This window comes from Cebus imitator, unplaced genomic scaffold (assembly GCF_001604975.1).
Source record: "Cebus imitator isolate Cc_AM_T3 unplaced genomic scaffold, Cebus_imitator-1.0 Scaffold45, whole genome shotgun sequence".
In the NCBI taxonomy this organism is placed as follows: domain Eukaryota; kingdom Metazoa; phylum Chordata; class Mammalia; order Primates; family Cebidae; genus Cebus; species Cebus imitator.
In genome coordinates this window covers 15,926,388-15,940,071 of record NW_016107360.1, presented here as the reverse complement: position 1 = coordinate 15,940,071, position 13,684 = coordinate 15,926,388, and the positions used below count along the sequence as shown (strand labels likewise).

The following is a 13,684-nucleotide window of genomic DNA, read 5'->3' as shown; positions in this document are numbered from 1 at the left end:
TTAGATTTCATTTCAATATTGCTATTTGTGTTCCATTCTAGTGGTCTGACCTATGAACAAATTTGAAAAATCAGCTAAACACAGCTGTCAGACAATTTAAATCATTGTGCGCAAATGAAGAACTGCATTATTTTGAAAATTTTGCTTGAATTTAGACATTTAAATTTTGGTAACAACCTATCAAATGATAAAGAATATTAATTGTCATCACTTAGGATCACTACTTCAGAGGACTCCGTTGCTGTGATTTAGTGAATATTTTGCGAACTCTCTAAATGTCCATTTATTAAAAACAAAATAACATCACATTGTCCATCTGTGAAATAATATAATGCTCCCTGTGAATGCATTTTTAAATAGAAGGTTTAAATTTCACTGAAATGCCACAGAGTGCTTCTGGGTGCAATGGACCAGTTCCTTTGTCCAGTCTGGTAGAGAGAACTATCGTGAAATATCAGTGAGGCCAAGACCATCCTGAAACACACATGGTGAGCTTACATAAGGATTACCAAAAAAGCATTGTATTTTTTGTGGCCAATTTAATTTGGTTTCTTTGCACCTGCATACAGGTGAGGCAGAGAAGAGCAGCTGCTTTGAACAGAGAGCTCCAGCTGCAGATTTAAGCTCAGTGTCCTGGTTCTGTTTCTTGTGTTCAGGAGACTCCTGGATACAGAGGATGAGCTAAGTGACATTCAGTCAGATGCTGTGCCTTCTGAGGTCCGAGACTGGCTGGCCTCCACCTTCACACGGCAGATGGGAATGATGCTCAGGAGGAGCGAAGAGAAGCCCAGGTTCAAGAGCATCGTTCACGCAGTGCAGGCTGGGATATTTGTGGAGAGGTAAAGATGTCATTCATTGTCATTCAGTGACTAAAGCCGCAAAAGGAACACATTTCCAATAACTGGAAGCTTTGCTTTAATGTAGTTTTCCTATCTTTATAAATACTGAAAATTGTGGGTAAAAACAGATAGTCTTGAATGAGAAATGGCAAAAACATATCTATTTTAATGTCTGTAGCATGATTAAGAAAAGCTTTTGCTTTTGCTCAGAATTTTTTTGTTTACCAGAGAATATTTAGCTTGAGTTCTGTCTCTAATTTTTAAAGCAGGAAATCATCTCATCTATCATCTTTTGAAGTATGTGGATGATATCTCCATTTTGAACAGATCTAGGATGCTTTGAGGTTGCTGACCCAAGGGGAGGAGAGTTCATTTCAGTGGTTTGAAGTCCCCATTGACACTTCAATTTTTTAGCTATTTTACTCTTTGAAATCAAATTGACCCCCTTACCCAGCAATAGATTCCAGAAATAGATATATTCTTCCTACAATCCTTATCATATAATTACACGTTTTAGAAATACCATGGTGAGTTCAAAGATTATCTGGGACATTTTTCCTTCTTGTTTTTGACACTTCTAAAGAACAAGCTCTTCTAAATGGGTTACCCATAGGGATTCTTCATTCAGGTTAAATTACTACACTGCATTCTGTCTATTCTGTACTATAATTCACTATGGCAATAGAAGTGACCTATTTAATAATTTAATTTCCAGTCTGGGGACTATAGAGTTAGTTTTTTATTCCCCCAATGGTTCATGTGTTTGGGATTGCTTTAATTTCTTCTGAAATTAACCTTAGACCACTTGAGTGAATATAAAAAACAAATTTTAGGTTCTTTGGATCACCCCAGTTGACTTTTCATTATTTGTCAATACTTGGTATGAATCTGTGGACTACAAATCCTACTTTTTAAGATATCATGTTGCCCTTTTCCCTTTTACCTTTGCAGAATGTATAGACGGACATCAAACATGGTTGGACTGAGCTATCCACCAGCTGTTATTGAGGCATTAAAGGTAATAGCAATGAAAAGATTTTCACAATGTACATGGTACCTAATAAAAAATAGAGTTAAATTTGTTAGAAAATAAGAGACTTTCATTTACAGTTATTTTCCCATTAATTCCTGACTTTATTCTTTCATTATCTTTTTATTATCTGTTCTAAAAGTATCACTGTCTTTTCAACCTTCATCTTCCCAATTTAAAAATAATCAAACTCTGTGTGGGTTTCATTTCTTTCTACTACTCTAGAGTATTTTAGGTTTTATACAGTGATACGTCATTATGAGATTTATCTGATTTTTTCACAAGATCAATATGTTTTGGCCGTAAGTATTCAACATTAGGAGGATCTTCAGTATTTATAATGATACCATTATCTGACTACCTACTCCAAGTCCATTTTATACATGAATAAACCAAAACTCAGCAATATTTTAAAAAAGAGTTAGAGACAGAGTTAATGTTTGACACCAGAATTTTCAGCACATGTTAAGCTCTTAGTAATGTTTTACTGCATGAACGTATGGCCCTAGAGCCTTTGTCCCATCTATACATCCCATTGTTTTCCCGAGACTCTCATTGAGCCAAATGTTCCCTTGGAACTCATACAAATATTTGAGTTTAAATGGGCTAAATCCTGCAGAATTACCTCTAATCAGGCAAGTTCTTGGAATTGTATAGAATATCTCTAGGAGCCCCAAAGCAGATGCACTCCTGAAGGCAGATGTTGATGAAGATCCATTGGTCTGAGGGTATTTGAGATTTGCTGAACTTGATTTGGCTTCTGGATTCCGGTGTGCTGCTGATCCTATAGCCCAGGATCACTGAGGTCGTTGGCATCGCATGTTGTCTGTGTATGGACTTGGGCCATGTGCTCAGGGACGTTATAGCATTTTGACCTTTGCTAAAGCCATTGTTTTCTTTCTTTAAAGCCTGAAAAATGTGATGATATTTTCAGAAGCTAAATTACCTGTTCATGGAGTTAGGAGTTGGGGAGTGCTTCTTGATTAATTTAATGTCAGGAAAGAGCCCCTTGGGACCATCTTGATTATATACTCACAGACCTTTCTCTTGTCTCAGAGACATTTACTAGCTGAATTTGAGAGACCAGATGTACATAGGTTCTCATTTCTCCTTTTTTTTTTTTTTTTAATCTCTACCCTTTCTGTCTCTTCTTACCTAATCTTAAAAGCAGGAAGGATACTCAGGTAGGACCCAGCAAGAAGACATGTCTTTTCTCTCATTCTTCTTTAACCTCTAATCTGATGCCCAATACATTAGTGTAAGGTACAGTGATATTTCCCATTTTAATCAGTGAAATCACTTCAGGAAATCCGATGTTTCTTAACACCCACTATGGAGTTGCATTGATTTTCATAATTGAACCTGAAACGTTCAATCAGAGTCTTAGAAACATTAAAGCCATCTTTTGTCGTTAATTTTTTCCTTTATCAGGAGCATAAATACAAGTGGGTATACTGATACCAAGATATTTATTAAAATGTTTCTTCCAAATTGAAGCCTCTTTTCTATGCAGAATAACAAGAAAAATTGGAATAAACCGTGATGGGCATGAATTGTTATTTTATACTTAGGGAAAATAAATTCTTAAATGCACACATGTTGTCTGAAAGGACAGGTACTTCGATTATTCAGATAAGGAAGACCTACTAGCTCTCTAAATAAATTGCTACTTCTCCACATATATTGTTGATACATGCATTAAGGCTGAAGCTGCTATTTCTCCTGGCTGTGTCCCCTATTTACTGGGGGAGTTCAAAGCTTTTTATAATGTAATATTTTTCCACTTCTCCAGATGCTGTTTTTATTTGCAATGTGTTGGAGAGATCACAGATATAGACTCTTGTTTCTCTCTTTATGTGCTTCATGTTAGAAAAAAGATTATTTCTACTTCATTGCCAGAAAATAGTAGTGATATGGAATCACTACTATTTTCTTTTATACAGAAAATTTCCCCATAGACTGAGAGAATACAATTCCCTAAAATAACCCTTTTGTGACTGTCATGTTAACCTTTGTGGTTAATGTAAGAACACGACATAAAATGGTATTTAAGTAAGAGAATAATGAACTAGTCTCTAAATTTGAAACATGTTGCATTATGTTCTTTCTACTTTTTCCATTATATGTAAGTATAGATGTAAGCTTCTAACTTGAGGTGTTCTATCTCTAGTCTTCTGAGGTTAGCCTAATGGAAATATAGCTGTGTGCTCTTCTTTAGAAGGGCATCTGTTTTGTGACTCAGGAAGTGACACCTTGGAAAGACTCCAGCTTTAAAGTGGGAGGAGATGAGGAGTTCAGGCTTCCTTTGTGTTAGCCTAACAGGAAGTTCCTGCAATTTCTCTGTAGGACGTGCCCTTGGGTAAAATTTGGCAAAAGAGGAAGAATGGCTGAAGGCAGTTAAACCGGGTGCTTATGAAAAATGCAGATTCCAGGCCCCACACCAGGATTCTCTAGAGTCTCCACTGGAGAATCCATATTTTTGCTGAGCCCCTCAACTGGTTCTGAAGAACATTAGACTGAGAATTACAATTAGGGCTTCCCTAACATGAGGGACCAAAGAGGACATGCATCTCACTGCCTCTATTTGCTCATCCTCTTGGTTCTCTAAGTCCTGATATTCAGAAAAAATCTTGGCTTTTTATCATGATAATCTCTTTATTTCTAGCCCTTTCCTATTTTATTGGTTCTGGACACTATTACAAATTGTCAGAAGTGACACAATGTTTTCCAAACTTCTGAGCTGTCAGTGACTTTTTCCTTAGGACTGAATATCAGATATTATATGTGACTCATAGCAGTGCCAATGATAGTAACCAAGGTAAAGCTTTAGGACTTGGGTTAATCTTAAATGTCCTTGTTTTCCCACTAGCCTGGGCCCCAGTGGGATTTTAAAGGGATGAGGCCTGGGTCACAGCACATATTCATGGAGTTTACTATTTCATCTGTTGGCAGTGAGATCACTAGGGGTTGTTAGTGGGGTTATTACCTGGCTCTGGTACCTTATGGCACTAGACATTTCAATTAATCTCTCTGAGGTGGCCATCTATAAAACTGGAGAAAGTAACACCAATCGCTAGACCTGCCAGGTTTTGCAAATGTGTATAAACACTCACACTGTGCCTAGAACAGAAAATGTGCTCACAGAATGTGCCTTATTAGGATGTCCATTACCTGCAGTATTTATCATTTCTTTGGTTATTTTAATAGAGGGGCAGTCGTTGAAGACTGAAGTGAGGTTACCATTAAGTGTGAATTAGAACAACTCAATTGAAACCTATCTGGAAATGTTTGATTTTCCTATATACAATTCTGTTTTCCCTGAAAACTGTTTATTAGCATCCAGGAGGGAGACCCTTGATGGCCTTGGGATGAATTTGACACATTGAATGTTTGGACAAGAACAAAATTATGATGGACAGATTATGTTGGAATTCAGTGAGGGCTGGGAAGAGAGTCACTTATGAGAACCAAGGTCTCTACTAGGGTACCAGGGTGCCTTGCCTGTAGGCAGTGTGGGCTCATGTGGATCCTTGCTGTCAGCTCAAGTCAGTATGCTTCACTTAACTGTAGGAAGTGAGACTTTTGGTGCCATGAAAAACCAAATGACTGTTGCTTTAACTATTGCTTAAACAAATCTTTGTTTACTACATCCATAAGAAGTTGGTTACAATCAGCCAAAGCACATCAGACTATATTTACATATATTTTGGAGTAGCTATTTAGAGGCAAAGACTTTGATCTTCAGCGATGGTAAATAAGGTGTATGTTCAGTTTAGTTTTTCCTTTTACTTTTTTTTCAGTAAAGTGACTTACAGATTTGAGGACAAGATCCCAGACTAGTGACTCCAGAAACGGTAGCATTTTTATGTCCTATGAAACGAATGCCTTCTTTTTGGTTTCAGCTCAGCAGTTTAGACTGATGTGACATATTATTTTTGTATTCTATATCACGCATGTTTCTGAACTCTTACAAATGAGTTAACATTCTTAACTGTAAACTTAGAGGGAGTCATTGGACAGTGTCAAGGGACCGGAGAGAAGTTCAGAGAAGAGAAGCGCCCTAGGCTGTAGCGAATTAAACAGTAGCAGCTGCAGGGCGTAATGGAAGGTGACTGATATCAGGCATCCAATCTATGTTTGTGTTCTGGCCCCACCTGTATCCCCAGCACTTACTCACCTTGAGTGTTAGGGAAATTAGGTAATTTATCAGTTTTCTTATCTGTAAAATGTGACTAATATCTATCACTTAGAGTTGTTTTCAGGATAAATTACACATTTATCACCAACCATAATGCCTGCCATACATAAGTACTCAATAAATTACGGCTATTTTTATTAGTAATAAAACTATTTAATGTTTTTAAATAATGTAGGCTAGCCAGACTGAAAAAAGTTTGAGAGTAGAAAGGCTGTAAGAGTCTCACACTGTGAAATCTCCAGTGAGGGCTGCAGGCAGATTTGAAAGTGGGGAGTTTGGTAGGTGTGTAAATGACATTGGCCTAATGTGTTCTTTCTCTCCACCCTGTCCTGTAGGATGTGGACAAGTGGTCTTTTGATGTCTTTTCCCTCAATGAGGCCAGTGGGGATCATGCATTGAAATTTATTTTCTATGAACTACTCACACGCTATGATCTGATCAGCCGTTTCAAGGTCAGTATCTCTTTAAAAAGAAAAATAAATAAACTACGTGCATGTGTTTATCCTCATATGACCTTTGGGTTCAGATACTTTTAATATGCAGAATGAAAACTGCTCCAGGCGACTAAGGAAGCATCCTTCGGATAGCCACTGCTGTGAATTCTTCTGTGGAGGGTGCTTTTGATTACACCCCTGCTGGTGGATCTCAGTGGCATGGGAGAGATGGGAGAGAATGGAGAGACCCATTTAGATTCTGGTCTTCCTGGAATTACAACCTGAGTCCTGAAATAACCAAGCTCCCCCTCAGGCTCTGTTCACAGGTCTCATTTCAACCTGGCTTTGTGTCCTATCAACCAACGCCGTCAGAGAGACAGTAATGGAGACAGAGTGAGCATCTGCTGTCTCTGCAAACCTTTTTTTCCCACCACTTGGCTCATTCAGACAAATACTATCACTTATCATCTGTGACAGCTCATTAGTATTTCCCCACCATTCATGCTTCAAATTAATTCTCCAACTTTACGTAAAAGAATGTGAATCATTTCCAGTGTTCAATTCCCTACAGCCTTCTAATACTATAGACTCTCAAAGTGGGGTCAGATCCTCAAGGACTTGAGGTATTCATCTGCCAACATCTGTGGTTTCGAGCCCCTCTGACTTCTCTCATCAAAGGGATGAGCTTCTGGAAAACACAAGTCTTTTTCTGTACAACATCTTGATTTCTCCAGAGACATGGTTCTTTATACTCTCCTAGGGACTGTATATTTGTATATATATTTTTTAGTACAAATATTGTGTGTATTTATAGGGTACATGTGATACTTTTTACATGCATAGACTATGTAATGATTAAGTCAAGGTTATTAAGATGTCCATTACCTGCAGTATTTATCATTTCTGTGTGTTGGGAACCTTTCAAGTCCTCTCTTCTAGCTGTTTTGAAGTGCACAATACAGTCTTGTTAACTGCAGTCACACTACTCTGCTACTGAACATTAGACTTTAATCCTGTCTTTTTTTTTTTGAGATGGAGTCTTGCTCTGTCCCTCAGGCTAGAGTGTAGTGATACGATCGCAGCTCACTGCGACCTCTGCCAGGTTCAAGAGATTCTCCTGCCTCAGCCTCTTGAGTATCTGGGACTACAGGCATGTACCACCATGCCCAGCTAAGTTTTTGCATTTCTAGTAGAGACAGGGTTTCACCATTTTAGCCAGCATGGTCTCAGTATCCTGACCTTGTGATCCACCAATCTCAGCCTCCCAAAGTGCTGGGATTACAGGTGTGAGCTACCACGCCTGGCCTAATCCTTCTAACCAACTGTATGTTGGTACCCATTAACCAACCCCTCTTTATCACCAACCCCTGAACCCCGACACACATCCCAGTCTCCAGTACCTATCATTCTACTCTCTGTGTAAGATCAACATTTTTAGCTCCCACATCTGAGTGAGAACATGTGCTATTTGTCTTTCCATGCCTGGATTATTTCACTTAATGTAATGACTTCCAGTTCTATCCATGTCATTGCAAATGACGTGATTTCATTCTTTTTAATGGCTGAATAGTGTTCCATTATGTATGTATACCAGGTTTTCTTTATCCATTCATCCACTGATGGACACTTAGCTTGATTGTGTATGGTACTCAAATAAACATGAGAGTGCAGATATCCCTTTGATACACTGATTTCTTTTCATTTGGATAAATACCCAGTACAGTAGTGAGATTGCTGGATTGCATGGTAGTTCTACTTTTAGGGTTTTTTGTTTTTCTGGGTTTTTTTTGTTTGTTTTTTGAGAAATCCCCACACTGTTTTCCATGGTGACTGTACTAATTTACATTCCCACCAACAGTGTAGAAATTCTCCTGTTTTTCTACCTCCTCACCAGCATCTTTTAAAAAATAATAATAATAGCTATTCTTACTGGGATGAAATGATATCTCATTGTGGTTTTGATTTGTATTTCTCTGATGATTAGTGATGTTGAGCATTTTTTTCACATATGCACTGTCCATTATATGTCTTCATTTGAGAAATGTCTATTTACATCTTTGCCCACTTTTCAATGGGATTATTTGTTATTTTTACCAAGTTGAGTTTCCTATACATTCTGGAGATTAGTCCTTTGTCAGATGAATATTTTGCAAATGCTTCTCATATTTAACAGATTGCCTCTTCACTCTCTTGTTTCCTTCCTTTACCATGCAGAAGATGTTTAGTTTAATGTAGTTCTGTTTGTCTATTTTTGTTTTTATTGCCTCTGTTTTTGAGGTCTTATCCATAACATCTTTGCCTAGACCAATGTCTTGAAGTGTTTTTTTACTCTTCTGGTTTTACAGTTTTGAGTCTTGTGTTAAAGTCCTTAATACATCTTGAGTTGATTTTTGTATATGATAAGAGATGGGTGTTATTCTTCTATATATGAATATGCCATTTTCCCAGACTTATTTATTGAAGGAGGTGTCCTTTGTAAGTTTTTGGTGCCTTTGTCAAAAATCAGTTAGCTGCAAATATGTTGATTTATTTCTGGGTTTCCTATTCTATTCCATTGATCTATGTATCAGTTTTTATACTATTACCATGCTGTTTTGGTTCCTGTAGCCTTGTAACATATTTTGAAATTATGTAGTGTGATGCCTCCAGTTTTGTTGTTTTTGCTCAGTATTGTTTTGGCTAATTGGTCTCTTCCGGGGATCCCTATATATATATTTTTATTTCTGTGAAAAATGGCATTGGTATTTTGATAGAGATTGCATTGAACCTGTAAATTGCTTTGGGCAGCATGGTCACTTTAACAACATTACTTCTTCCCATACAGGAGCATGAGATGTCTTTCCATTTATTTGTGTCCTCTTCAATTTCTTTCCTCAATGTTTTGTAGTTTTTCCTAGAGAGGTCTTGTACCTCCTTGGGTAAATTTATTCCTAGGTTTTTTTTTTTTTTTTTTTTTTTGGTGGCTATTGTAAATATACTATAAACGACATTGCTTTCTTGATTTCTTTTTTTGACTAGTTCGTTGTTCATGTATAGAAACATTACTGACTTTTACAACTTTTATTTTGTTTTTTTTAATATAGAGATAGGGTTGCACTATGTTGCCCAGGCTGATCTTGAACTACTGGCCTCAAGCAATCAGCCTCCCCAAATGCTAGGATTACAGGTATGAGTCACTATGAGAAGCCAGTACTGATTTTTGTATGTCAATTTTGTATTCTGCAACTTTACTGGATTCATCAGATCGAAGCCTTTTTTTGATAGAGTCTTTAGGTTTTTCTAGATATAAGATTATATCATCTGCAAAGAGGCAAAATTTGACTTTATCTATTCCAATTTGGATGCCCTTTATATCTTTCCTTTGCCTGATTGCTCTAAGACCTCAAGTAATATGTTGAATGGAGTGGTAAAAGTGGAGATACTTGTATTGTTCCAGTTCTTATAGGAAAGCCTTTCAACTTTTCCTCATTCAGTATGAAGTTAACTATGTGTTTTTATATATTATCTTTGTTATGTTAAGACATGTTCTTTCAATTCCTGGTTTGTTGAGTTTTTATCATGAAGGAATATTGAATTTTATCAAATGTTTTCTCTGCATCTATTGAGATTATCATATGGCTTTTGTCCTTCATTCTCTTAATACATGATGTATTATCATGTTTATTGGTTTGCATATGTTGAACCCTTGGGATTGATCCTACTTGATCATGGTGTATTATCTTTTTGATGTGCTGCCAGATTCAGTTTGCTAGTATTTTGTTGAGGATTTTTCATCTATGTTCATCAAGGGTGGTGGCCTGTGGTTGTGTTTTATTATTGTTGCAGCCTTGTCTGGTTATTGTGTCAGGGAAATACTAACATTGCAGAATGAGTTAGGGAGAAGAAGAAATTTCCCCTTCAATTTTTTGGAATATTTTAGAAGAACTGATGTTAGTTCTTCTTTGAAAGTTTGGGGGAATTTGATAGTGAAGCTATCTGGTCCTAGAATTTTCTTTTTGGGGAGAATTTATATTACTGATTCAAACTCATTACTCATTATTGGTCTGTCCAGGTTTTCTATTTCTTCATGATTCAGTCTTGGTAAGTTGTATGTCCAGGGACTTATCAATCTCCTCTAAGTTTTCCAGTTTGTTAGTACATAGTTGTTTGTAATGGTCTCTGATAATCTTTTGTATTTCTGTGGTATCAGTTGTAATATCTCCCTTTTCACTTTTGATGTTGTTTATTTGAATCTTCTCTTTTTTTCTTTGTTAGTCTAGCTAGCAGTTTTTTTGTTTGTGTTTTCAAAAAATCAACTTTCATTTTATTGCTCCATTGCATTGTTTTGTTACTCTCTATTTTATTTAATTCTGCTCTGATCATCATTATTTATTTTTCTTACTAATTTGACTTTGGTTTGATCTTACTTTCTTCTTCATTGAGGTGAAGTGTTAGATTGTTTACTTTGAATTTTTCTACTTTTTGGACACATTTTTTGCTATGAATTTCCCTCATAGCACTGCTTTTGCTATCTCATAGCTTTTGATATGTTGTGTCCAGAGTTTCATTTACTTTAAAAATGTTTTTATTGCCTCCTTAATTTCTTTCTTAATTGAATGGTAATTTAGGATCATGTTATTTAATTTCCATGTATTTGTATAATTTCCAAATTTCATCTTGTTGTTAATTTCTAGTTTTATTTTATTGTGATCTGAGAAGACACTTGATATTATTTTGATTTTTAATTTTTTTGAGACTTATTTTGTGTTCTAACATATGGTCTAGGCTGGAGAATGTTTTTCATGCTGATGAGAAAAATCTGTGTTCTGTAACTGTTGGATAAAATGTTCTGTAAGTGTCTATTAGGACCTTTTGGTCTAATGTGAAATTTAAATCCAACTTTGTTAATTTTCTGTATAGATGTTCTGTTTGATGCCGTGATAGAGTGTCAAAGTGTCAAACTATTATTGTATTAGAGTCTCTCTCTTCTTTAGGTCTAATAATATTTGCTTTATACATCTGGGTGCTTCAGTGTTAGGTGTGTGTATGTTTAGAAATGTTATATCCTTTTGCTGAATTGATTCTTTTTTCATTATACCATAACTTTGTCTCTTTGTACTATTTTTGACTTAAAGTCTGTTTTATCTGTTATAAGTATAGCTACTCCTGCTTGCTTTTGATTTCCATTTGCATGGGATTTTTTAAAATGTCTATTTCTTTTCAGTCTATATGTGTCTTTACAGGTGAAAAGAGCTTCTTTTAGGTGGCATATAGTTGGATCATCAGTTCTTTCTTTTTTTTTTAAATCCATTTAACCAGTCTATTTTTTAAGTGGGAAGTTTAACCAATTTACATCTAAGGTTGCTATTGATATGTGAGGACTTATTCCTGTCATTTTATTAATTGATTGCAGATTTATTATGTATCCTTTCTTACATTCTTATTGTTTATAATTGTGGTTTGGTGGTTTTCTGCAGTGGTAACATTTGGATTTTTTTCTCTTCCTTATTTGTGTATTTGCTCTACCAGTGAGTTTTTTTTTTTCCATTTTTCATTTTCATGATGGTAGATATCGTTTCTTTGTTTCCAGGTGTAAGGTATCCTTAAGCATTCATTGTAGGTCTGGTCAAGTGATGAGGAATTCCCTCTGCATTTGCTTGTCTGGGAAAGGCTTTATTTCTCCTTCATTAATGAAAAATAGCTTTGCTAAATATAGCATCCTTGGTTGGCATTTCTTTTTTAGCTCTTTGAATCTATTAACTCATTATCTTTTTGCCTTTAGGGTTTCTGATGAGATATCTTCTGTTCTTCTGATGAAGTTTTCCTTATAAGTGAATACATGTTTTTCTCTTGCTGTTTTTAGAATTTTTTTTGTCTTTGATTTTGACAGTTTGACTTTAATGTGCTGTGGAGATCTTTTTGAATTGTATCTGTTAGGGAATCTTTGGGCTTCCTGTGTGTGGGTATCTAAATTTCTTGCTACATTTGGGAATTTTTCCAGTAGTATTTTGTTAAATAGGTTTTCTAACTCTTTTGTTTCCTCTTTGCTTTTGGGGACACTGAAAATGCAAATATGTTATTGTTTAATGGTTGTCTGGTTACCACATAGGCTTTGTTTATTCTTTTTTTATTATTATTATTTTTGCCAGACTGCATTTTTTGTTAGGATCTGTCTTCTAGTTCTGAACTTTTTTCTTCTTGCTTGGTCTAGTCTACTGTTGAAGGTTTAAAATGTATTTTGTATTTTATTAAATGAATTCTTCCACTCCATAATTTCTGTTTGGTAATTTGTATGATAGCTATCTCTTTAGTAAATTTATCATTAATATCCTGAATTGTTTTCTTGATATCTTTGTATTACTTTTATGTATTCTCTTGTATATCATTGAACCCCTTTAGAAACAATAATTTGAATTATTTATCCAAAACATCATAAATTTCATTTTGATTGGGGTCTCTTGCTGGGTAATTTTACAATCCTTTGGAAATGTCATACCTCCTTGCTTTATAAATGTTTCTTGTGTCCTTATGTCAATATCTATGTATTTTGTGTAACAGTCACTTCTTTACATTTTTAAAATTTGCTTTCACAGGGAGAACTTTTTCCTGAAGATGTATCTATGGTGTTGGTTGAGTAGAGAACTTTGGCTTTGATTCTGCGTGTACACAGTAGTGCAATCTTTGTATGATTCCTTTGGCTGTAAACTATGTCAGTGGTGTATGTGATTTCTTCAGTAACTTAGAGTGTAATTGTTAGTGGAGGCTGTAGTGAAGTTTCACTGCAGATGGGATGCCATTTGGGCCTGACCATCGGCCCCAGTAGTGGCAGTGGTTGGCCAAGCATGCCTGTCCCATGCCTTGGGCCCCAGGGAGTTCTACACTTGCACTGGTGTTAGCAGGTTCAGAAGGCCTGATTCTTGGGCTTCCAGCTGGCTTACTCAGGAGCCAGTGGTGACAGCAGTGGGCCAGGTGGTTGGGGGTTGCTCAGTCCCCTGAATAGTAGGCATGGCATGAGCATTGGCAATAGCAGTGGTGAGACTAACTCCTCGGTTGCAAGCATCATAGAGGTGGCTACGACAATCTGGGTGGAGTAGTCTCCAGGCTCACAGAGCCCTTCCCACTGAGGAAATATGTCTTTACATGGCCACAAATACTTCATGGTCATGGTCCTTAGGTCCTTAATTTTTCTTTTCATCAGAAATCT

The 13,684-nt window shown here is 36.3% G+C and overlaps 1 protein-coding gene across 2 annotated transcripts in view; it reads left to right on the top strand.

The window, feature by feature from the left end:
• Window positions 1–13,684, top strand: part of PDE1C (phosphodiesterase 1C) — a 548,731-nt gene that overhangs the window by 410,289 nt on the left and 124,758 nt on the right. For both annotated transcript variants that reach the window (XM_017527132.2, XM_017527134.2), the window contains 3 exons: window positions 657–839; window positions 1,791–1,857; window positions 6,403–6,519. In XM_017527132.2, the coding sequence (XP_017382621.1) occupies window positions 657–839; window positions 1,791–1,857; window positions 6,403–6,519 (367 nt within the window). The remainder of the gene's footprint in view (window positions 1–656; window positions 840–1,790; window positions 1,858–6,402; window positions 6,520–13,684) is intronic.